A 24,888-nucleotide genomic window follows, 5' to 3' on the forward strand; every position below is an offset into this window, starting at 1 on the left:
TGAAAGAACCTGAAATACATGGGAAAGTATAGGATAAAATACTGCCTGCAAAGGATAGCAACAGCTGCACATGGTGAGACTACAACAATAAGGGAATATAAAAACGGCAATGGAAAAAAAGAACAGTTAAGTACAGATCACGGGGGTCATTGCTCACTTTGGTTGCTCTGGCACCTGGGTACTGCAGCCGGACTTATGCAACCCTAGTCAACACATATTCCTCTCCTGAATAACCCCTCACGACCCCCGACTTTGGATAAAAGTGTGACACTCAGACTGAGGAATGCTGGACTGCTATCAGTTGGGCAGCAGTTTGTTTGTCACACTATCAATTTAAGGGAGATCAGACTCTTACACCTCTAGATACATTTGACTACATAGGCCTCCATCAAGTGGCAATGACTACATGGCCAGCCTTCCCCGATGAATCTCTGGTGTTCCTCCGCTTTTACCGAACTGAAACCAGAACAGCAAGTTTGGGTCTCTACGCTGTACAAAGTGTATACTATACAGGGACATATAAAAATCAGAGTCCTGGACAAATGGGGGCTAGTTATTGGCTGCAATATCACCCTGGAAACCTGAAAATACTGCTGTGGCCAAAGCAAACTGATATTCATCAATTACACACACTAGCTCCTTCACTTCACATACCTCCATAGATGATAATGCTCCCTGCAATACCTACACAGGCTAGATCCAGGAAAAAAAATGTACTAGATGTCCATGTGACCCTGCTGTGCTTTTCCATCTGGCCTGGGAGTGCCCTCCTGTTAGGATTTACTGGGAGGATGGCTTCAGCATCGCCGAAGAGATAGTTAAATCTTCTATGGAACATACGTCCTTAATTGCATTACTGGGACATGAAAGGCACCTCTCCAGTCCACCAGAACGGTGATGGGAGTTTTGTTCGTTCTGGCTAAAAAACACAAATGGCCCGCTGCTGGATCCAAGGCTAAGGATTGGCGGACTGACGCAGCCCTTTCACATGGACGAGCTGGCAATTATGCAGAGCTTCAACCACCTGATATCTGGGAACTACTACGGGCCTATCTCCAATCAAGACCGTTGACAACTACCAGGCTACGGTCAGACCCACATACATAGAGGTCCCTGGATAACATTCCCGGTTTATGTTGCTCAGGATGGCTAAGCTGTATGTACTACATAAGTCACACTGCAACGATGACTGCTTTCTTTGTTCTTCTCAATATACTGCTGCTGTAGATCACCTGTTAAATATCTACCAGGTGATGTTAGCCTTGTACTGCAACGCTCTTTATATGACTCTACCTCTGCTGTAAGGCAATAATAAAGGCAAAAAAACATGAGGAAAAAAGGTGCAGACCAATAAACCTAGACTGTGCCCTTGAACCATATGCCTGGACTCCAAATACGACTAAAAAGCATGTCCTCTTAGTTTCTCCATAGCTGTTGAAATTGCTTTGCATGCCCCTTAAATGGAACAATCGATAGCATAACTGCTGCAGTGAAAACTAATAGTACCAGTGTGGAGTGTGGTGCACAGCAGGCAGAAGCGAGGGATTGGTAGCAGTACCTGGGCAGAACACTAGCACAGCTCCAGGATTAGGCAAAAGTTTATTTAAAAAAAAAAAACACACACCATCCTACAGGTCCTAACACTGAAGGGACTTTTTTATGACCGGTGTGCAGAGTGTGCACAAGCACAATTCTGGAACTCGGAAGCGGACCACATAAACTGAAGTGGGCTGAGCCAGTGTCCAATGTGGTAAACTTTGGTGGCTGGAAGCAAGGAGTGAATGAATATTTAATAGATAAATGCATTAAATCCACTGCTCAAACGTCTTCTTAGCAGTCAGATGTGAAAAACAATTGCTCTGTAAGCGGCTCACGATACCATAAGAGAAGAGGATTGTGTTGGTATTTTCACATCCTGTTCCTGATGCTGTTGATGTCCATGTGAATGATTCCCAGTTTTCCATTGTGCTCAGTACAGCTTTTTTGATCAGTCATCCTATCGGATGGATTCTGGTCTCCGCATCCTGTTGCAGGAGAGTGCAGCCTATCAGAATGCAGCTCTTTACAAAGAAGGGCAGCATGGTGATGGGATGGCAGCCTCTGGAATAGGATCAGAGTGCTCCAAGAGAGACCTGAAACCGCGCTCTGCATCCCCAGCTCTGACATACACCGCACTCTGTCACACAGAACGTTTGTAATAATACAATGCATCAGGTTCTTAGCCCCAATGCCGTAGCCTTGGATACAGATCTAAAATTGCCAATCACAGCCCTTCACCCAAACAAATAGGCATCTCCATGAACTGGTGAGCATCTTTAAGCCCCTATATCAGTGCCCACTACTACCTTTGACAAAAGCAGATCCTTTATGGACCACGACCACCAGGCCCTTTGATGACGCTAACATATTAGCCACCTTTCTTTTGAGCCACCTAGAAGCACCTGGCAAATATGAAGTGCAAGTGCATATATATGAGCAAGAAGACATGGGAATCCCGAGTCTGAAGGTCAGGCACAATGTGGAAATTGAACACATGACAGGGAACAGCCAACCTCAAAATGGACTGAAAAACGTAGAACCTTAATGCTTGTGCCAAAGCCATGAATTGTAGGCACACTCTCATTCCCAATCACAGGCCTTCTCTCCACCCCACCCTTCCATGCGTTGATGAGGTTTAGAGCTAGATAAGGAAACCCCTACATACGCATGGCCAGCGCATCATCCTCTTGCTTGAGCAGAGTGAGTACCTACCATGTTCTTTATAGGGGGAAAGTTACACCCAACAGACTGTCAAGAATGCTTCCTGAGGCTTCTTTGAAATGCTGGTGCTGTTGCAATGGTCATGATGATATGGTCTACATCCAATAAGCATGCTCTGTTATTCAAACTTACAAGACAGAGCTTCAATCTGATACTTATGATCTTTTTCCCCAACGGGACCTGATGTTATTGCCATTGGGAGCATCCATCTGCGATGTGTTAAATGTTTGGGGTTCTCTAGAACTAAACCTCGTAAATGCTGCTTACTAGCAGCAATGGTTATTATTACCACTGGGAATCACTGCATGTCCCCTTGGTGCAGCAGTGGTCTAGAATGTAAAGGTGATTGAGGAGCTAACAATCTTGAACTATGACAAATAAGAGCAAATTCCGAGTAACCTGTTCAGACTCTGTCATCTCTCTTGAGCCACTGAGTTCATATGTCAAGATCTGCGGTGCTAATGAGCTGTCATCATAGAACATCTGCAACAATTTCATCATGTGCTACAGACACTAACTTTTTCAATCCCTTCCTGGAATTGTGGACTTGGTGAGATAGTAAGTGTTGTCAAGCAAATTTGATCTGTGCCTACTTATATTTCTGCTTTACTAATGAGCAACCTTTTAGGCAATAGCATGGTATGTTGCTGTTTCAAATAAAGGTATGTTCAAAATAAAAAGAAATGTCATAAAGAACTTTGTCTCACTCTTCCTAATGTTTTGGGTGCATTAGTTAACAAAGGTTATAGGACAATACTTTATGAACTGAGCCCTAATAACGTACATAGAAACTAGGCAGGCAGAAAATGAACATCAGCTTTCTGCATAACACTGTTCTGAAAATATGTTTTATTATTTTACATAAACAACAAACAGGCAAGACCTAAGCCCGAGGAGATGGGAAGTAACACACAAACAGCGAGATAAACAGAGTGAAAGACATTGGGTTAGCAGTCTGACTTGCACCAAATGTGAGCTCTGTCACGTGACAAACATTTAATAACATTATTGGCATCGGTGGTAAGTTTATGAAGAAACACACGATTTCAAGCAGCGATATCTGACAGATCTGCAGTTGGTGTCATGATAGCTCTGCCTGGGTGAAGTGCTAAAAAATGATGGATTTCATCTGCGACAAGGGGTACCACTGGGAAGGAACCTCCCCATATGGCTGCAATCTAAACCACACTTGATACGGCGCCAGGCACTACTATTCCTTTCCGTCATTTTACAGGTAATAAGGTAGACAAGCCTCCAGCCTGCTGCTGTTACAGAGTCCATACCTGTGGAAAGAGTGGTCGCTCATCTCTTTTCTTCTTTAAACAGTCTGCCATTAACCTTTTCATCGCTTTCGGACAATTACTCCGAATTTTGCTGAGGTCAGGAGAAAGGTATCCTCGGCCCACCATGAAAATTATCTTTGGGGTGGAAATAAAGGATAAGATATGAGAAACTGAACAATAAAGAAAACCAAATTCATTCTATCAGAGAGACCTAGTGACCGATGCAACACGTTGCAGTTAGGTGCCCAGAAGTGCTCCTCTAAAGAGGAGTTTTGAGGATGAAAGATCATTTCACTTTATCATGTTCAAGGTGAGACCCAGATATTCATTTGGACAAGAGATTATCTACAATGGAAGCTACTGATTTCTCTTTTTAAAAGCATACTGCCAGTAAATAATCCTGTGACAACAGTTACCAACCTGCAACAACATATGGAAACATTGCTTTAATCCAAGTTCTCGGTTTTGGTAATCGTTAATGAATGTATGAACGATGAAATGGTCTATCTCGGATCCATGAACATTATAAGAATAAATATTTATGTATCACGTCTTTGTCCTAGCATGGTTTCTCTATTTCAGAGAGACCCAAATTAAACCTTAAATTGACACTGCACAGTCAGCAGTAACCAAACTGGTTACTTTTCTAGTTCAGGAAATAATGAATGAAATGAGCAGCGGTCACAGTGACCTTTGATCCCTCAGTTAATTTTGAAGATCTAGTGATGGAAGCAACATGACATTAAAACGGTTGTATAATGAGGATACCCTGGACGGATAACGAATGCAATCATTGTTAATAGTGTGATGTATATCTTCTCCATCATGAGATCTTTACATTTAATCATAACATTATAAAAGAGTAGCAAGCTCAGCTTTCATGGAAGCGGGAAACCTGAAAGGAAAAAAAAGATGAAAGGAAGAGAAAAATCAACCAGGATGGATGGTATAAAGACTTGTAAGATACTGCAGAGAAAATAACAACCTACTTACTTTTGATAATGCTCTCCTGGTGTACACTTTAAATGCAGAAACATGGTGAATCACCATAACCCCAAGCGCACAAACTGGATCAGCAAAACATTCTGCAACAGTTTCTGCACTCTTTGAGGTGGCACCACCAGCCTTCATCACCACTTTGTCCCGCTTTTGAACATGATGAAAGTGAGTTGCATATAGGCACCATCGCTTGACTCGTAAATGCATCCATCAACATTTTTGTTGGCCTCAGATGCAGAGAATGACTGGTAAATGAATTTTACTGAAGGGTTTGTAACTTGGTATCTTACTACTCAGATAAACGCTGACATACATCCACGTCATCAGAAGAGAAGTACTATGAAAAAAATTGGAGATGACAAAGTGTCAAAAGCTAACTTGGAACCTTATGATGCTCAGGAATCCACTCCACAAAACAGAGTTGGGAAGGCAGTGAGAAATCTGCAGTTAAAGTACCAAAGGTAAGTGACTCGTTCTTCTTATGGATATTTCTAAATGCAGTTTCCCCATCTTAGGGAAAGATACAACAGTAGTAACTCCCAAAGACGGAGGGTCTAGGAAGTGGAACAGAACATCTTGCAAGACTGAGCAGGCAAAATGGTCCTTTTGTCTGACCTGGCTGTCACAGCAGTAGTGTTTCGAGAACGAGTGCAGATGTCCAGAACAGGCACCCACGTTGCCAATGCAGTTGTAGCAGCCTTTGCCCTAGTGGAATGAGCCTTCAGGGGGGTTGGTTCTAGGCCAGCTAATGGCAGTTTTTGAGGTAGAGGACTATCCACCTTGACAAGTCACTTCTGCACTGCTTTTGCTTTTTTTGCTCCAAAGAGCCCTACAAAGAGCTGGTCATCTGTACAATAGGCCTTTGTGCGGTCAACATCCTTTTAGGGTCGAGCTGATGAAGCTTCTCCTCCAGCTTTGAAGAGTGAGGTGGAGTGAAAAAAATTAGTAGAGGGATAACATGGTCAATGTGGAAAGGCATTCCAACTTTGGGTAACAATCAGGTCCTCAGCAGTCACTTGTGCAGAAAGAAGGTGGTGTATCGTGGTTGCACCGAGAACACCTACAGAGCGCAAAGATGATGGCAACTGGGAAGATTAGCCTGAGTATGTAAATGTACTCTGGCTGAAAAAGTGGACACATAAAATGTAATATCAAGTTGAAGACCCACTGCAGCATGAGAAACGGCTTCAGGGGAAACATGCCCACTGCAAGGCCTTGCTGGGCCAGCGGTAAACACAAGAAATGTCTGGCATGCAGAGGGTCGGAAGGACGAGCACCACACCAGTAACAAATGTCACCAAGCATAAATGGACTTTATTGAAGGGCTTCGGGTTCCAAAGATAACATTAAATACTGCGGTCAGTAGACTGAATGCATTTAACTGTCGACAATCCACCTCCAAGAATGAAGATGTTGGTCGTAACAACAGGTACAGGACCCTCTCCTGTTGCTGAGACAGGAGATCACCTCAAGTTGTATCGGGTTCAGAGAGCAAATGCTCAAGCTCAGGAGCTCTGGATGCAATAATCTTCTGGCCGAGTCTGGGGCTATTGAGATGACTTTAGCCCAGTCAGTCCTGACTTTCTACAGAGCTCCAGGCAGGAGACCGCACAGTGGAAGTGGATACAGGAACCCTGCGTCCTATCACAGTAGTAATGTCTCTGCCAGCGGCTTCCACAGAGAAAACTCCTGTGCGCATTAGTTTTAACACAGCACATTCCTGACAATGCTCAACAGATTTGACCAGGAAATGTTAACACTTGTCAAAGACACCCTTTGCCACCTTGGACTGGAGAAGCCACTTCTGATGTGCCAGCCGGCACCTGCTCAGCTCTTCTGCTGTGACAATAAGAAATCCTGCTAGATGGTTGGCTACCTGAAAGATGTTCTGCTGGTCCAGCAACTTCCATTGACATAGGGCCTTCAGGCACAGGAACCACGAAACAAAGCTGCCCTGCTTGCTGCAGTCGTAGGAGGAGAGACTGGGCTCAAGTTGCCACACCGACCCAGAAGCACCAGCAGCAGGAAGAGAGAAAGGAAAAGAAAGACTTGAAGATGGGCCTGATGATGCTAGCCTTTGGAGGAGGGGGCCACCGGGACCGGAAACTGAGGGAAGTCTGACAGATTTGCGCAAGAAGAAAGGAAAAAAGAGGGTTGCATTCTGGTCCTGTTGGAAGCAATATTGGAAGGGTGTAGGATCTATATATGACGAGGCAAGCCCATGCATCAATGGTCGGATAGAAGACTTTAGAACATCACTGTACAATCTATCCTGGGTAGCAGGCTCATGAAATCTGGGAAGGAGGCACAGAGAGGTGTTATGAAGCTGCCCAATTAATTAGCTGCACTGAATGATCAATAGTCCCAAGACAAGTCCACAATCAAGCTTCAGCTAAATGGACAATTTGACAGTGCTTGGATTCAGTATGATCACTCTGAGGTCATTAAACCGACCTTTTGAGTAATGGCTTGAGGATGGGCAAGTATAAGAACTTGGACTGAGGTCTCATTGAAGACAGATACAGCTTGCCATTCTCCTCAAGGTATAGGCTATAGAACCGTAGAATAGGTCACCATAAGATTTCTACATTAGGGATTCATTCATAAACAAGACACCAACGAACACGTCACTTACCTTTGGTTACTCCTTTTCTGGTACAAACTCTATCTAACTGTAGACTCCTCACCATTTGAATTTCACCAAGTGCCAGATTAAATCTGGAAACTATGATGGGAATTCGATTGTGTGTTGGTATGTGTCACCATGCGGCTCTGAGTTGGGTGTGTCTGTAGCAGATGTGACGTTGGTGCCACCTCTGTACGCTGAAGCCAGTTTCTTTCAGATCCTCTTCCACACAGTCATACACAGAGCCATTAAAATCAGAAGCTTAGTGTGAATATGTACTGAAAGTGGGATCTTATTAATAGACTATTCCACAGAACAGAGAAGAGGGTCGGAAGGTGGGGAATCTGCAGTTAGAGTCTCTCCCAGAAAAAGTATTAGGCAGGTAACAGAAAAACTGAAAGCAGAAGGTAATTTGTTATAAAGAATTCTAACTGCAGATTCCTCACCTTGTTAATAAATACCAAAGCAGTACTTCCTTCAGTAGTGGGTCTGTGGAATGACTCAGACCAGGAAATCCTGCAGGACAGATTAGGTGAAGTACTCATACCATTGGACCTGGTTGTCCAGTCAGTAGTACTCTGTGAATCTGTGGAGGAACACATACATAGCAGCCCGGCAAATATCCATGACGGCATCCCACGTGTGAATGAAGTGGTAGCAGATTTCACTCTGGTGAAATTAGAGCACAGGCCTACTGGGGGCTGCTTTTTGTCTAGCCCATAAGAATGTTTTTATAGTTCTCCTTTAACGTTATTGAAACTGCCACTGAATCATTATTGGAATTCGGGGACCCCCTCTCCCCCACTGAGTCATTACTGGAAGCCGGGAACCCAGTCCTAAACACTGTTGATAATTTGAACCACGAAACAATACACAAAAAATACAGAAACAAGCGTTCATCAAACACATACACAAATTATAACATTTCATTTAATTTGCAAACAAATAAATTAATAATAAATACAAATTGTAATAGGAAGGTTGGGATTCTTCTAAATTCAAGTCAAACCACGCACCATTCATCTATATTCTGTTTGATGCATCTGCACTGCTCCCACAAATTAATCTGAGGATACTAATTAAATTTTTAGCCTCCAATCTCAAATTCCTTCACATTTGCAGTAGGTTTTAAAAATTTAAATTGTACAATTATCAACTTTATTTATATACACTTTATTAAAATGTTAATAATAATTAATTTTCTAAGCAGTTGCGGACCACCTGAGGAGGCTTCACAGACCCCCAGTGGTCCCCAGACCACAGGTTGGGATCCACTGGCATAGCACAATCCATCTTCAGATGGTCCTTTTATGCACCGCTTTTCCTTGTTCATACCGGAGAAGCCAATGAAAAGCTGGTTATTCTGTCAGTATTATCTAGTTCGATCAATTAAAAAATGACAAGCCCTCTAGGGTCAATTTGGTGAAGCCATTCCTTATCTTTAGGGTGGTAGTGTAATGGATTGCCTTACGTGGAAGGGCATGACCATTTTATGCAGAAAAGGACAAGCTTGTCCAGAATGCACAATGCCTAGAGTTCACTCACTCGCCTTCCGGATGTGATTGCATCAAGGAGCACTACCTTCATGGTTAAAAGACTGATTTGCATGTGTCTGGGTCCAAACTGAGGCTGCATGGTGTACAAAATAATAAAAGACTGGGATGTGGCCCTTAAGAATTACCAGTGGCTAGGATTAATTTACGCATTCCATCCATTACTTTTTTGTATATTTTAGTGTGTCTCCCTAAGTTGGACAGGTAAGCCCAGATGTGAGTCCCATGCACACTGTCAATGGAATCAAGCTATATCTGGGTGATGAGCCCTAACTAGGGCAATCGGTCCTAGGTTGCTTGGGAGAGTTAGGTAGACAACACATGGGAAAATAAGAGCCTGTGGGAACCGCTTCGGGAGCTCATGAACTTTGATGCTACTTGCCAGATTCATCTCCTCAGCAATGTTTAGGGATCATATCTATTAAGCATTTTAACAGTTGCAAACTGTCCAATTTGACATCTGGCTCTGTTAAAATATTGTTTCTTATGTATTAAACCCATTTTAGGAGTCCGAAAAGTTTTTCTGACTTTGACTCCTGAAATGGGACTTTGACTGGATACAGATTCAGTATCGGGCATGGGCAGTGCAGGGGCCCCCTAACAGGGTCCCGTGCGGCTTTTCACTGTCTGCATAGCAGACAGTGAAAAGCCCGACGGGTGCTACTGCACCCGTCGCACGGCCGCAACATCGCCGGCTCCATTAGGAGCCGGCTCCTATGTTGCGGCCCAGCGGGATGTCGTAATGGGGACCGCAGGAGTGCGGTTACAGCTTGGCGGGCGGCGTTAGCCGCCCGACAATTTTGTAATGACCCCCTATATATTTGTTCTTCCGACTCTATATTTCCAGCGGGCAGGAATTACCCGTACATGTTTTTCCTCTCTCGGACAGTGGGTTAATGGATGAGATGGCGGGGGTTGGCGGATTAAGGCCTGCAGACGTTGGTCACTGTTAACTCACCTGAATAAGGCCTTAGGAGTCTGGTGTACATCCATTTGTTGTTTCCCAGCCGGCAAGCCTAAGAGCGTGGCAGACGTTTCAACCTAATGAACAAGTTACTTCCCTTTGGTAATGCCTTACCTGGTAGAGACTCTATGTAGCAGCAGGAACCGTACATTAGAATTAGGCATCAGACTGGATCCAGAACCTTTTTGTGAGCAGTACCCCTGAGCTCCATTAAGTGTCGTAGTTGGGCTTCTTGTGACATCGTTCCCGAAAGAAGTGATGCACACGTTGCCTACATAGGCATCACCCCAGCACACTGACGTCAGTTGCTTTTCACAGCTTACCAAGCCAGGAACATGCAGCCATGAAGAACACTGATCACTGATGTGGAAAACTAGGGCCCTGAAGAGGAAAACAGACCTGTCCCTAGAAATTTGTTTGCAGAGCAGGGAGGATTGATTGGTCAGTAAGGAACCTGCGACTAGATAGAGTATCTACCAGATAAGGCGCTTCCGTAGGTAAGTAACTTGTATATCTAAGAGAGACTTCTAGCCACAGATTCCTTACTGAATATATACCTAAGCAATACATCCCCGGTCTGTGAACTAATTTCACAGGAGAAAGTCCTGCGGGACCAAATGGGCAAAGTGCCCATCCTGATGGACCTGACTGTCCAGGCATTAGTGTTTTTGTGAACATGTGCATGGAAGCCCACGCTACTGCCTGGCATATGTCCAGGACCAGACCTCTGCGCACTAACACAGTGGTCGAAGCTTTAGCTCTGGTGGAATACCCGTGCAAACGCTCAGGGGTTTGTTCTTTGACCAATGCATAGCAGATTCTAATACAGAGCACGATCCATCCTCGATGGTCCGCTGCTGCACGCTTTCTTATCTCAGACATACCCCATGAAGAGCTTGTCATCCACCTGGAACTCTTGCGTGCGGTCAAGATAGAACAACAACGCTCTTTTTGGGCCCAGATGGTGAAGTCGCTCCTCTTCTTTAGAGGGATGTAGTGGGGCATAAAAATTAGGTAGAGTGATGGACTGACCTACGTGAAAAGGAACAACCACTTTCGGTAGAAAGAAAGCTCTCACACGAAGCACCAGCTTGTCTGGGTAGATGTTCAAGTATGAAGGCATGGGTGACAGAACATGAAGCTCACTGACCCTCCGGGCAGATGTTATATCCATGAAAAAGGATGTCTGAAATGGAAAGGAGCCTGAGAGGACAATTGAGCAAAGGCTCAAAAGGAGCACACATAAGGAAAGTGAGGACAAGATTGAGGTCCCACTGAGGCATAATGAAAGAGGAAGGTGGGAACAAATGTTGCAAACCTTTCAAACATCTATTTACAGTAGGGAATTTAAAGAGGGATGGCTGGTCAGGCAACCGCAGAAAAGACAAAATAGCGGAAATATATCCATTTAGAGGGCCCAGAGCAGAGCACTGCAGTGCAAGAGAAAGAATTAAGAGAGGAACCTGAGAAAGGGGGGCAGAAAGGGGATCGATGTGTCTTTCTGTAGACCATGCCACCAATTTTCCTCAAAGGCAGGCATATACCATCTTGGTGGAAGGACCCTAGTCACTAAAATAATGATGCAGACTTCGGAAGGAAGGTTGAAAGCTGTTGCCGCTAAAGAAAGTGAAGAGTTGGCAGGTAGGGGTGGAGGACCTTCCCCTGCTGCTGCAAAAGAAGATGCTCCTGAAGGGGAAGCCTGATCTGAGGACTGATAGCCATGCTCAACAGCTCCAGATACAAGACTCAGTCCATATCGTTCCTGATCTGCTTGAGAACTTTGGGCAGGAGTAGTATGGGCAAAGAGGCGTATAGGAGGCCTGAACTTCTCTTGAGACAAAAAGCGTCTCCAAGCGAAAGCCACCTTGGAAACTACAGCAAGCAGAGCTGCTGACATTGTGCTCTCAGCAGCGGCAAACGGACCTAACCAAGGATCTTCCCATTGCTGAAAGAGACTTTGCACCTCCTCCGGATGGAGGCACAATTCCTGATCCACTAGGCATCTTTGGCTGAGCTTGTCTGCCCTGGCGTTCAGGCAGCACCCCAAGTGTTGAACTACCAGGGATATGCCCTGATGTTCCAGCCATGTCCAGAGATGTAGGGCCTCCTGACAAAAGGTCCACGACACCACCTTGCCCTGTTTATTGCAGTACCACATGACGGTGGTTTTGTGAAGACCTGCTCTAGCTTTCCCTGCCTTCACTTGATGGAAGGTAGAAAGGCTTTTAACATCAGCCGGATCACACTGAGTTCCAGCAGGTTGATGTAGAGTCCGGATTCCGCCAGACACCAGAGGACTCTGATCTCCACCTCTCTCAGATGGGCGTCCCATCCCAGTAGTGACGGATCTGTCACTACTCTCAGATCTGATTGGGGAGACGGGTCTGCCACTGACCCAATCATGGTTTGTTCGGCACCACTGAAGGACCTTTGCAGTTTCCTCCGAGACCTGGGCTATGTCAGATAGATTCCCCTGATGCTGTGCCCACTGGAACTTCAGGTCCCACAACAGAGACCACAAATGCCAGCGAGCATGTGTCACCAGCAGGATTCAAGAGGCCTTGTGTCTCAGTAGCCTCAAAGTTAGTCTCACCAAAATCCAGGATAGAGGCTGAAACATCAGTATCATAGCCTGAATATCCTGAAGTTGCCGTTCGGGAGGACAAGCCTGAAACTTCCGAAAGGACCTTGTGGCCAGCTTCCCATTGTTGCTGCATTGTCTCGCTCTCAGTCGTGTCATATCCATTATTTCTGCCACGCATTGGTAACTCCGTATTAGCCATTTGCACTATTTATCACACATGCTTGGTGTAAGCTTCTCTTGTCATTTTGTAATACATGTTATTTTGTGATACTTGTTATTTTGTATCACCATTTTTCCCGCCACTCTGCAGCCTGATTTTGCTGCAGTTTTTTTGCCCTTTCCCTTCCGCTTCCTGTTTTCCAGCATCCCTACCAGGAACAATTTAATGGAAGCTGCAGTCTAGGAGTGCCAAAGGTGTGCCAAAGGAAAGCCTTTCTGCGCCCATCCGTGCCTGGGTCCCGCCTAGTGCCAGGAATCCTGGTTCTTCCAAACCACATAGTTACTCTGCAGCAGACCTCCTAGCCCTGGATCCCAGTCACATTGACAACTGCTGCTGCCTCACATCACCACGCACCACTAGAGGACTATTCTCCTGCTAGTGCTGCCACTTCAGCGACACCACTGAAGAAGCATACAATGCTGGAGACACCGCTAAAACAGCTGCACCAACCACACTGACAGAAACCGCTGCAGCACAACATCAATGCATCCTACTCATGTTCACTTGGCAAGCACGCCACGGAGATCTGGAACCCTATTTGTCCTCCCTCACCCCGGACATCATCTTCCTCACAGAGACCAGGCAGAATCTTACATCTGCGCTGGACATCACCATCCCTGAAGGATACAAGATGAGACACCTAGACCCAACCAACAATCACGGAGGTGGAATTATCATTATCTACAGATCCAGATAAACTGATGTGCATTTTGGTAATACGGCATCATTTACCACCCAGGATCGCCCATACTTTTTGTCTATACACCTACTCACTTGATCCTGTGTACTATTGGATATTTTAAGGAGGTGCAATCAGCAATATCACTACTATCCTCCTCTCCTCTTGATTATCATATACAAGGACACCAACTGCTGCACAACCTCCTCAGACAACTCAACTCCGGTAATAGGGCATCTCAATTTCCAACTCCACACAAAGTACCATCACGGGCACTCTCGCCTACAGACCACCAGGGCCACATTCCAGCTTCTGCAACACCAACCCAGACCTCATCGCCCCAATTACCATTGACTCTAAGCACCACTTATTCTTAGGCGATCTTGCCAGCCACCTCAACAACCCCACTGACACCAACACAACTGACCTCCTCAAAAGCATAAGTAACATCGGCCTCAAGCAACTTGTCACCAACATCGCGGGACACACGCTCAATGCCATCTTCACGTCCAGTGACAAAATCAAGTACACCCACAGCTTACATGGACCAACCACTACAGCGTCCACTTCACCATCTCAGGCACCATGTCCCCCAGCTCCATGCACAGAAACTGGAAAAAATATATCATAAGACCAGTTGAACAACGGTCTCATTGCTCACCTCCCAGACACAACATCCAACACAGAACAGGCTATGAATAACTTCTTTGAGTGGATCACAGAATGCTCTAAGGAATTTGCCCTGTGAGGGTAGCCCAATCCAAAGGGCCTGCCAGAAGAGCCAGCTGGTTCATTGCGGAGCTTGAATAGACCAAATGCAACTGCCAGCAACTAGAAAGGAAGTGGCGCACCAGTAACTGCCTTCAAGACAGCAGACCATACTGCCTTCAAGACAGCAGTCAGCCAGTACCACCGCTTCCAGAAAGAAGCAAAAAGTGCCCTAGTGGACAACGCAGAAGCCAGCGCAAACCGCAGCAAAGAGATCTTCGCCATCATGGAGGAGTTCTCCAAACCCGCAGCTGCCGAGAACCACATCACTGCCTCCCAAGAATTGGTTGACACCCTGGGAGACATCTTCCATGAAAAGATCCTAGCCATCTACAAAAACTACGAACGCCAACACCCTGCAGCTGACAGCATCGACCTGCTGACACCCACAAATACTAACCCCGTTCACCAGCTCACCCATTGGGACCCTTTCAACTCAAGTCAAACTCATCACCATGAACTCCATGCACTTGGGAGCATCGAGACCCTTGTCTCCACCACATCTTCAACCACAAAAGCAAGACGATCGGCGATAAGCTCAAGGAAGTCCTGAACACCTCCATCATCTTGGCCTCCTTGCCTGAGGACTGGAAACATGCTGAAGTGAAGAAACCATCCACTGACCCAACTGAACCAAAAAATTACCAACCCATCTCCCTGCTCCCCTTCCCAGCGAAGGTTCTAGAAAAAGTGATGAACCAGCAACTCACTGAATAACTGCTACACAACAACTTCCTGGACCCCTAGCAATCTGTATTCCGACTCACCCACAGCACCAAGACTGCCCTGTTTGCAGCCAGTTACATCATCAGGGCCCTGCTGGACTGAGGTGAAACAGCAGCCCTCATCCTTCTGGACCTGTCACCTACCTTTGATTCTGTATGTCACCAAATCCTGATCAACGGACTCCAGCACATTGGAATCCAGGGAGACAACCTTAAATGGATCACCTTACACCTCACCCGAAGAATGCAAAAATTCTGTCTCCCACCACTTATCATGAAACCCCAGAAGACCATCTGCGGAGTCCCCCAAGGATCATCCTTCAGCCCAAACCTCTTCAACACTTACATGACCCCCCCCTCCGCCAGCACTGTCAGATCCCACAGACTGAACATCATCTTCTACGTAGACGACACCCAGGCTGGTTCTCTCGCTGTCAGAAGGCCCCCTCCCAGCCAGAGCTAACTTCCACAGTTGTATGGAAGACCTCACCAACTGGATAAAGGACAACTGTCTAAAGCTTGAAATGGGCAAGACGGAAGTCCACACCTTCAGGAACAACACCTTGCCATGGAATGACGCATGGTGGCCTGCGGAACTCGGGCCACCTCCCGCCCCGACTGACCACGTCCGCAACCTTGGCATCATCATGGACAGCAAGCTATCTATGAAGAAACAGAAAATCACAGTCTCATCCGCCTCCTTCTGCACCCTATGAATGCTCCGCAAGATCTCTAGGTGGCTCCCAGTCAACACCAGAATAAGAGTTATGCAGGCCCTGCCTGGACTACGAAGACACCGCCTCCGTAGGGATCACCGCATGACTCATGAAGAGACTACACACAATACAAAACTCAGCGGTAATACTCATACTTGACACAAAGCCCTGCAGAATAAAAGACCAGCACACAATGACAAACACATAACCTTCCACTAACTGACCAGATACCTACATTCTGCCACCCTCTCCCTCGCAGTCACCCCCTGGATCCACAGAAGCAACAGCAGAGGGTGCTCTTTCTCACACTTAGCGACCAAAGCTTGGAGCGATCTACCCCAGCACCTCAGAATCACCTCATTGCTCTAGCAATTCACGAAAGGACTCAAGACATGGCTGTTCATCTAAGCAGATCACCACCTAGCAGTTAGCTACTCCAGCGCCTTGAGACCCTCATGGGTGATTTGCTATGCTTTAAAAAACATTGGTTCGGCACAGTGCTAGTGAACCCCACAACTGCAGGAGGTCCGACGTAGTCTGGAGGTGGGAGATGACAGCCTGGGGTGAGCGTGCCTTCAACAGCCAGTTGTCAAGATACAGGAAAACTGGCACCCCTGATATCCGCAGATGAGATGCATCACCCTGATGAACACCTGAGTGGCACTTTTAAGGCCAAATAGATGCACAGTGAATTGAAAATGCTTGTGACCCACCACAAACTGCAGGTAATGTCTGTAGGCAGGCAGGGCTAGGATGTGGAAATATGCGTCCTGTAAGTCCAATGCTACCATTTAGTCTCTCGCGTACATGGCAGACAGGGCTTGAGCGAGTGTGAGCATTTTGAACTTCCCTTTCTTGAGAAAGAAATCGAGAGGGCACAGGTCAAGGATAGGACTGAGGCCTTTGCCATTTTGCACACCAGGAAGTAGTGGGAATAGCAATCCCAACCTACTTCTGGAGTTTGCACCTGCTCTACGGCTCCCTTGGCCAAGAGAACAGTAATTTTCTGGCACAGGTTGTCCTCCATCATCCTGCTGGAAGCAGGTGGCAAGAAAGAAGAGGTAGTGAAGAAGGGGAGGTAGTAGTCCCTTCGGATGATCTGCAAAACCTACTGGTCAGATGCTATAGACCGCCAGTGGGGTGGGTGACAGTGGATCCTACCCCCACTGAGTGCCCAGGATGGTAAGAGGGCAGATTATAATGGTTTGGAGGCTGCAGCTCCCAGAGTGGTGGTGAACTGGCTGCTCGTCCCACTGGGTCTCTGGGTACCGCACCATTGGCCACGCAGAGGCTGGGAAGCCTGTGCACCTCAGTGGATGGAAGGGTACAGATGCGGTTGGAAGCCCTTTCTGTGGCCACAAAAGAAGTGAAAGTTTGATTGGTGCTGACGAGGGGCCATGCAAAGGCCCTTGGACCTGGCCATAGCTCTGCTGTCCTTAAAGTGCTCCAGTGCTCAATCCGCCTTGTCTCTGAAGATAGGAGCCATCAAAGAGCATGTCCATAAGTGATGCTTAGCCATCCCTAGAAAAGCCAGTTGTTCTCAACCTGGCCTGGCCTCTCATGGCCACTGTCAACAAAACCGCTCTGCCCAAGGAGTCGGTGATGTCCAGTCCACATCTTTTTGTGAATTTAGCTGCGTCACTCCCATTGGCAATAGCCTAGTAGAGTATAGTCTGGGCCTCCTCCGGAACTGTTGGCTGCACCTGTGCAACCGTGTCCCACAGAGTGTGGGAATAGTGGCCCAAAAGGCATGCAGTGTTCACGGACCGCGATACTAGGCTGGTGGAAGAGAACTTCTTCTTTCCTAAGTTGTCCAGTCTCTTGGATTCCTGATCCGGTGATGCGTTGGGAATGCGCCAGGATTTTTTGTTGGAAGTAGAGGCTTGGACCACCAAGTTCTCCAGAGTATGGTACCTTATGAGGAAGTTGGGGACTCTTGGGGCAGGGCAGTGGGCAACCATCCTGTTCACAGAAGCCCCTGTGTTGGGCTTAGATCAGGTCTGAAGCAGGACACCAGTGAGAGTTTTAATAAAGAAGAGAATCGTTTCTCAGGAGGACACTTCTGGCTGAAGCACTTCTGTCAAGATGTTCATCTTGACTGCCACTGAGGGCAAGCTAAGGTCCAGGACCTTGGCCGCCCTCCTCACTACCATTGCAAATGACACTCCCTCCTCTGTAGTCACGGAAAGGGGGAAAAGCATGCCAGTATCTGGAGAGGTGTCCAGTCTGCTAGCATCTGCCAAATCCTCACATCAGTCCATGTTGGTGTCATAAGCCTGGTATTCTTCAGGGTCTAATGACCCCTCCCAATCCTCCCCAAGTCTTAGCCCACAAGAATAGGGCTCAGGCTCTGGCCTGGAATGCATGGGTGGAGTCGGCGGTCAGACGACACCCCTCCAGCTCCGTGTCGGAGTCAAGGACTGGAATGGGGCGCCAGAAGCACCGGCATTAGCACCAGGGAAGATCGAGGTGGCTCGACCAGTCAGGATCCATCTATGGATCCAAGGGGCCAGACTGGCGCTGGAGCTGTCAGCCTGGATCCAGCAGGGTGCCATCCTGTACCCGCCAGGCCCGAAGCCGCACTAGATGGAATGGGATGCCAAAATATGAGGTACATGATCTCATAAAATTCTTTTAATTGGGTGGGGGTAACTTTGGCTCCCGGAAATTCAGGGAGGCGCGGAGATGGCCAAGGGGCTAGCTCTGCTGCAGAGCTAGGTCCCGAATGTTAATGCGTCTGACCAAGGAAGTGAAGATGAAGAACGCTTCCACTTCTTCTTGTGGTGGGATTTACCTATATGTTCTAACAACTGAGTGTGACGAGGATCTGGATCGTCACAGCGTTGCACGTTGAGCCGCCAGGAGCTTGAGGGATCGCTCCCTCAAAACGCTCAGATTCATGGCAAGGCAATCTGAGCAGGCCTTGGGATTGTGGTCGTGCCTGAGGCATCAAAGGCATTCAAGATGCAGGTTTGTCACAGACAACGAGTGGTGACAGGTGGTGCAGCACTTGAAACCGGACTTCTGCACTGATTGGCACGGAAAGAAAAGAACTAACATTAGCACGCTGGGGTGGCACCTATATAGGGCTTTGGCATGTCACTTCCGACATGGTCACCAATGCCATGCAGAGCTGAATGACACCACCTACCAGCACGCAGGGGTAATGCTCACCACAAATTTCCGGATACAATATGACGCCTGGAGATAATTCTAAGGTAAGAAATCTTCATCTAGAAGGCTCTATCAGATATTATTGGCATCTGAACTGAAAGGGTAAGACTCGCAACAACCCCTCCCATCTCTTTCCTGCATAAGTGGCAACCCTATCACTGCCTGCTATTAACCCATAACACTGCCTTCACAAATCTGTATGCAGTAATGCTCTGACAATACTCACCCGTCTGGTATATCACAATTTCGGGCTAGGCACTACATTCACCGACAGGCACACTTGATCTCATGCTTCCTCCCAATGCAAAGGCTACCTGACTAGATAATAGTACAGTTTAATGAGCTGACTCATTACATAAAGAAGGAGAAAGTTCTCTCCTACCTCCGAACCATCCACCTGGAGTTCCCATTCTGATTTGGAAAGGACTGTTCCTCAGAGTAATGCAGACATAGGAAGAGCCAGAGGGGCACTCTTTTTTAAGAAAAGCCTCTATGGAACAACAAATGTTCATGCTAGGTTTGACCTATGCCCCGCTGAGAGACAAAAAAGCTTTTTTTTAAAAAAAATTTTTTAAAAAAAAAGACATACTGCTCTCCCTAATCTGCATTGTGAATATGGTACTGCTAGGAGCGGACTAGAACCACCCAACAGTACACCACCTCAAAGACAGATACCTGCTGGGTGATCTACTGACAGAATATGTCCTAACTGACCTGTGCCAATTAATGCATCAAACTGAGCAGGATTACACTTTCACTTCATACACTGATGGGACATGTACCTCTATAGTCTATTGTTTAGTCACAGCCTCAGTGTTTGGACATATAACAGACACAGATATTTCACCAAATTGTCTTTCTGACCATAATGCAAGAGATATTCAGGTCCACTTGGGTATTTTGAAATCCCCAATAGGACACTGGCAACTCAATATGTCGCATTATAAACTCCAAAGAATCAAATGTAACATATGCACTTGTAGCAAAATGAAAATACAGTCATTTCAGTGAACGTAGTATGGGTAGCAGGGGAAGCCTGTCTAAGAGCTGAGATTATGCAGGACTCAGCACAAAGAAAGCAAGACCCAGACTGCCCTGGAGCAGATAATAAAATACCGACTACACAATATAATACCACACAGTCCCAAGAATTACTACATAGTTTACCTAGAGCAAAATATGACCTGGACAGGTTGCAGGGGTAGCTCCTCCGTTACACCCCCACTAGCAGCAGCAGGAGCTGCAAACCTTTAGAAACAAAACAACAATAAACGCTGTTTATTGTCGTTTTACTTCTAAAAGGGCGGGACCATGAGAGTGACCAGCAGTGAGGAGAGTGCACAGAGCACTCCCCTCAGTGCGAATGTATGTTTGGCCGGCTGTTTCGGGGTGGCCAAACACACATGCGCACAAGGGCTCTCTCCAACCAGGCACTGTGTAACCGAGTTGGAGAGAGCTGGCCCAGGCTCCCAGTCTGCGTTAGAGTGCCCAGCCAGGGCGCACCAGCCAATCATAACGCTGCTCTGAGCGACATCATGATTGGCGCAGGGCAGACTCGGAGCCTGTGCCTGGAGTGCGACGGCAGCAGCGCTGCGACTAGGTAACTAAATTTATTTTGAAATGTACATTTTTTTTTGTGCTTTGCTTCCCCCCTCCCCGCCACTATGCCGAGTCACCCGCCACGACTGATAGGTTGTATTCTTCTATTGGGGAAAGGGCTCTATTTTGTGTTAGGCAGCGTCATTATGAGAAAGAGGAGAAAGTGGGTCGAATACTGGCCCTTCAATTAAGGCAACAGGAAGAAAACCTTACTTTATTACTAATCAAAGATGCACAAGGGATGACAGCCACATACCCCTTGGTAAGGTACTCTTTGCCTTTCAAAGATTCTTTCAGGACTTTTACTCTGTGGAGTATCAAAACATCATGGAAGTGGAGGAGCACCTTTTGTCTGCAATATCCAAAACTATCCCCAGACTTTGAACAGATGCCAGAGGGGGACATCGCTAAGGTGAAATAAGCAAGTTCATTTATGAACATGCAAAAGCTACTGGGGCAGATGGTTTGTTGGCACGGCTGGGGGACTTCAGTCACTATAAGAAAGACTAAAGGAAACCAGTTGAGTATCATCCGATTCCAAGGGCAATGTCTTAAAATTTGCATTGTGCACACAGAAAACTAAAAGTAGACTGTAGAACCACAAGGGTGTCCCATTGTGGGCCAATGGTAGTCTGCGAATAGAAGGCTCAGAAACTTTGAAACCAAAGGCATTAGAAACATGAATCAACTACTCACAGAGGGAAAATGAATAAGTGCAAACAAGGTGTAGGCTACAACCTACACAAATGTAGAACTAACATTGCTTGGCTGACTGTCTCCATGAACTACTAGCTTCACATGTCACTGAACTTTGAGACTTGAAAATTCTTAAACATTTGCAAACATGTGGGGACCTATATTAGAGTGGTTTCAGGGATATACAGAATCAAAGCAGACATCACTTTTTCAAGCCCTCATATTCCAGCCTAATCGGAATGCGTCTCAAGGAAGAGCCACTTTGGAAACTTCAGTGTGCAGAGGTGCTGACATTATGAGCCTCGGCAGTGGCGAATAGATCTAGCCAAGGTTCTCCAAAGTTCTGAAAGAGATCTTGCGCCACCTCTGGGTGCAGATTCCATTTGTGGACCATGGGGTGTCAACAGCAGTTTGTCTGCCTTGGCATTCAGAAATTCTGCCAGGTGCTGCATAAACAGGAAAAGGTTGCAACATTCCAGTCATGTCTAAAGGCACAGAGCCTCCTGCAGTACTAAATGATGGCAATGTTGTCCATGAACACCTGAACTAGCTTCCATTTGTTAAAGGGCAAGAACGTTTTTTATGTCAAGCAAAGGACCTTCAACTCCAGAGAACTGATGTGGAGATGAGTCTCCACCAGAGGCCTCTGATCCCCATCTCTCCCGAATAGCTGCCTCAGCCCAAAAGCGATCCATCGGTCATCATCATCAGCTCTGGGTGAAGAAGGGAGAGGAGTTAGACGCTGACCCAATTGTGGTCGGTTGGCCACCACTGCAGGTCTTTCACAGTCTTATTCGAAATCTCAAACCAGGCCGGAGAGGTTCCCCTTCAGATCCCACTGCAGAGCCCACATATGCCATTAAGCATGCTCCACCAGCAGGATACAGGAGACCATCAGACCCAACAGTCTCAGAGTCCGTTCCACCAAAATCTAAGGCTGAGGTTAAAACATCAGGATCAAAGCCTGAATGTCCTGGACTCTCCACTCTGTAGGACAGACAAGGAATTTCACTGTGTCCAGAATATAGCCCAAGAAAGAGAGTGTCTGAGGAGGAGTCAGGTGTGACTTTGGCATGTTCATAGAGAACCCCAACAATTGCAGGAGGTCCACCGTAGGTAGGTAATGACTGCCTTTTGCGAGCCTGCCTACAGCAGCCAGTCATTGAGGTAGTGGAAGATTGATAGTCCTTACCTCCGCAGATGTGCTGCAACCACTGCCATCACCTTTGTGAACACCCGAGGGGCACTGGTGAGACTAAAGGGGAGCTAAGCAAACTGGAAATGCTCCTGGCCCACCATTAACCGTATGAGATGCTGACGGGCCAGCAGGATTGGAACATGAAAATAAGTGTCCTGCTAGTCCAACGCTACGATCCAGTACCAAGGGTCCAAAACAATAACTAAGCAAGTGTTAGCATCTTGATTTTCTACTTCCTCAGGAATGCATTGAGAGGCTGCAGATCTAGCATATGGTGGAGCCGTTCATCCTTTTTTGGCACCAAAAAGTAGCAGGAATAGCAACCACAATCTACTTTAGATGTAGGTGCTCTCTTGATGACTCTCTTTGGCCAAAGAGCCAGCACTTTCTGGTGCAGGATGGAGAGCTGGTCCTGCATCAGCCGATCTGAGGATGGTGGCAAGGGCAGTGAGGTTTCTAGGAATGGGAGGGTGTAACACGAACAAGGAATTTGGAGCACCCACTTGTCTGATGTAATGACTTGCCATTGAGGCAGGTAGTACCTGATCGTCCTTCAAACAGGGTGCATTTGCTGTTGCAAAGGCATACTAAGGTTTAGAGGCTGCAGAGTGGGGGGAGTGGGCCGGGCAGATCTCTGACCTTTGGTTCCCATGGGACTTGTGGGAGCCAAATCTATGGTCACAAAAAGGTTGGGAAGCCTGTTGGCTATGGTGTCTTTGCCGGAATGGACATGGCTGGAAGCCCCTATCATTTCCACAGAAGGAGCTAAAGCAAGAGTGTGTCTGGCATGGGTCAATGGTGAGACCCAGTGACTAAGCAGTGACTCTACTCTTCCTGAAGTGCTCATGCACTGAATTGACTTGGTTTCTGAACAGGCAAGCGTAGGAAGCTGGCCTAGTGTGTAGTGAGCACCTAGGGTGCTCTTACACACCTTATACCAGGTATAGGTATCCCCTGTTAGTGAACTGAAGGCAGTGTCTAGGAAACCAGGGCTCTCTAGAGGTAGATGTGGATGAGCAGCCCAGACTTATCTAGGAGACATGCAAAGCTTATGCAATACCACTGTAGCCAAACACCACTTACACATATGAACGAAACACACAGTGTTACAAAAATAAAGGTATTTTATTATAGTAACACAAATACTAGAATACTAAATAGGCAATTCTCCAACTGGAGGTAGGTAAAACACTATTATATACACATTAGTGATCAGCAAATAGCATGCACTGGTAAAAGCAATAGCAAATAGTGTGGGCTCTAGGGGAGGGCCGAACCATATACTAAACAAGCATTTTCAATGCAATAGGTCTCACATTAGTAAGAGTTTGAGCTATTGGTATTGTAAATGATTAATTTGACTTCTTTGCATATAAATTGGTCTCCTTTGTGATTAATTTTGTCCTTTCCTGCTATATAATTCCAGTGGCTTTGCAGATAATGTAAGCATTTTTTTTCTATCTTCAGCAAAATATGATAATTTTGCTATTCTGCATTCTAATTTAAACTGTTATGCTACTAAAAATAGAATTCCACTTTAACCACTTGTAGGAAAGTACCCTCTTTGTGGCATGTTACCGCCAATTTCTGCCTGTTGTCAGTGTGTTTGACTGTGTCACTGGGTTACTGCTAACCAGGACCCTGGTACTTATGCTCTCTCCTCTAAATGTTGTCACTGCATACTGGTAACCCAGAACTTCATCCAAAGTCCCAAGTATATGGTACCTAGGTACCCAGGGTATTGGGGTTCCAGGGGATCCCTGTGTGCTGCAGCATTTTTTTTGCCACCGATAGGGAGCCCATGCAAAGGCTTCTGCAGGACTGCTACTGCAGCCTGGTGTGAAATGGTGCATGCACCATTTCATGGCCATTTACACTCCACCAGGTCACTTATAAGTCACCCATCTACCAGGCCTTCCAACCCTGAAGGCTGGGTGCAGAGTACATGTGTGTGAGGGCACCTCTGCACTAGCAGAGGTGCCCCCACGTCGTCCAGGACCATTTTCACGGACTTTGTGAGTACGGGGACGCCATTTTATGCATGCACTATACATAGGTCACTACCTATGTACAGCTTCACAATGGTAACTCCGAATACGCCCATGTTTGGTATCAAACATGTTGGAATCGTAACCCAAGGCTTTTACAAGCATTGGTTGTCTGATTCCATGCATTCTGGGGGCTCCTTAGAGGACCCACAGTACTGCTATTACAGCATTCTGAGGTTTTCCAGGCAGCCCCAGCTGCTGCCACCTCACAGACAGGTTTCTGCCCTCCTGTTGCTGGAGCAGCTCAATCCCAGAAAAGCAGAACAGATTTCCTTTGAGAAAGGGATGTTACTCCC

General features: G+C 46.6%; 1 protein-coding gene across 2 annotated transcripts in view; it reads right to left on the bottom strand.

Moving 5' to 3' along the window:
• Positions 1-24,888, bottom strand: part of BRAF (B-Raf proto-oncogene, serine/threonine kinase) — a 603,403-nt gene that overhangs the window by 42,227 nt on the left and 536,288 nt on the right. For both annotated transcript variants that reach the window (XM_069227907.1, XM_069227906.1), the window contains exon 17: positions 4,044-4,178. In XM_069227907.1, coding sequence (XP_069084008.1) covers positions 4,044-4,178 — 135 coding nt within the window. The remainder of the gene's footprint in view (positions 1-4,043; positions 4,179-24,888) is intronic.

This window comes from Pleurodeles waltl, chromosome 4_1, assembly GCF_031143425.1.
Source record: "Pleurodeles waltl isolate 20211129_DDA chromosome 4_1, aPleWal1.hap1.20221129, whole genome shotgun sequence".
In the NCBI taxonomy this organism is placed as follows: domain Eukaryota; kingdom Metazoa; phylum Chordata; class Amphibia; order Caudata; family Salamandridae; genus Pleurodeles; species Pleurodeles waltl.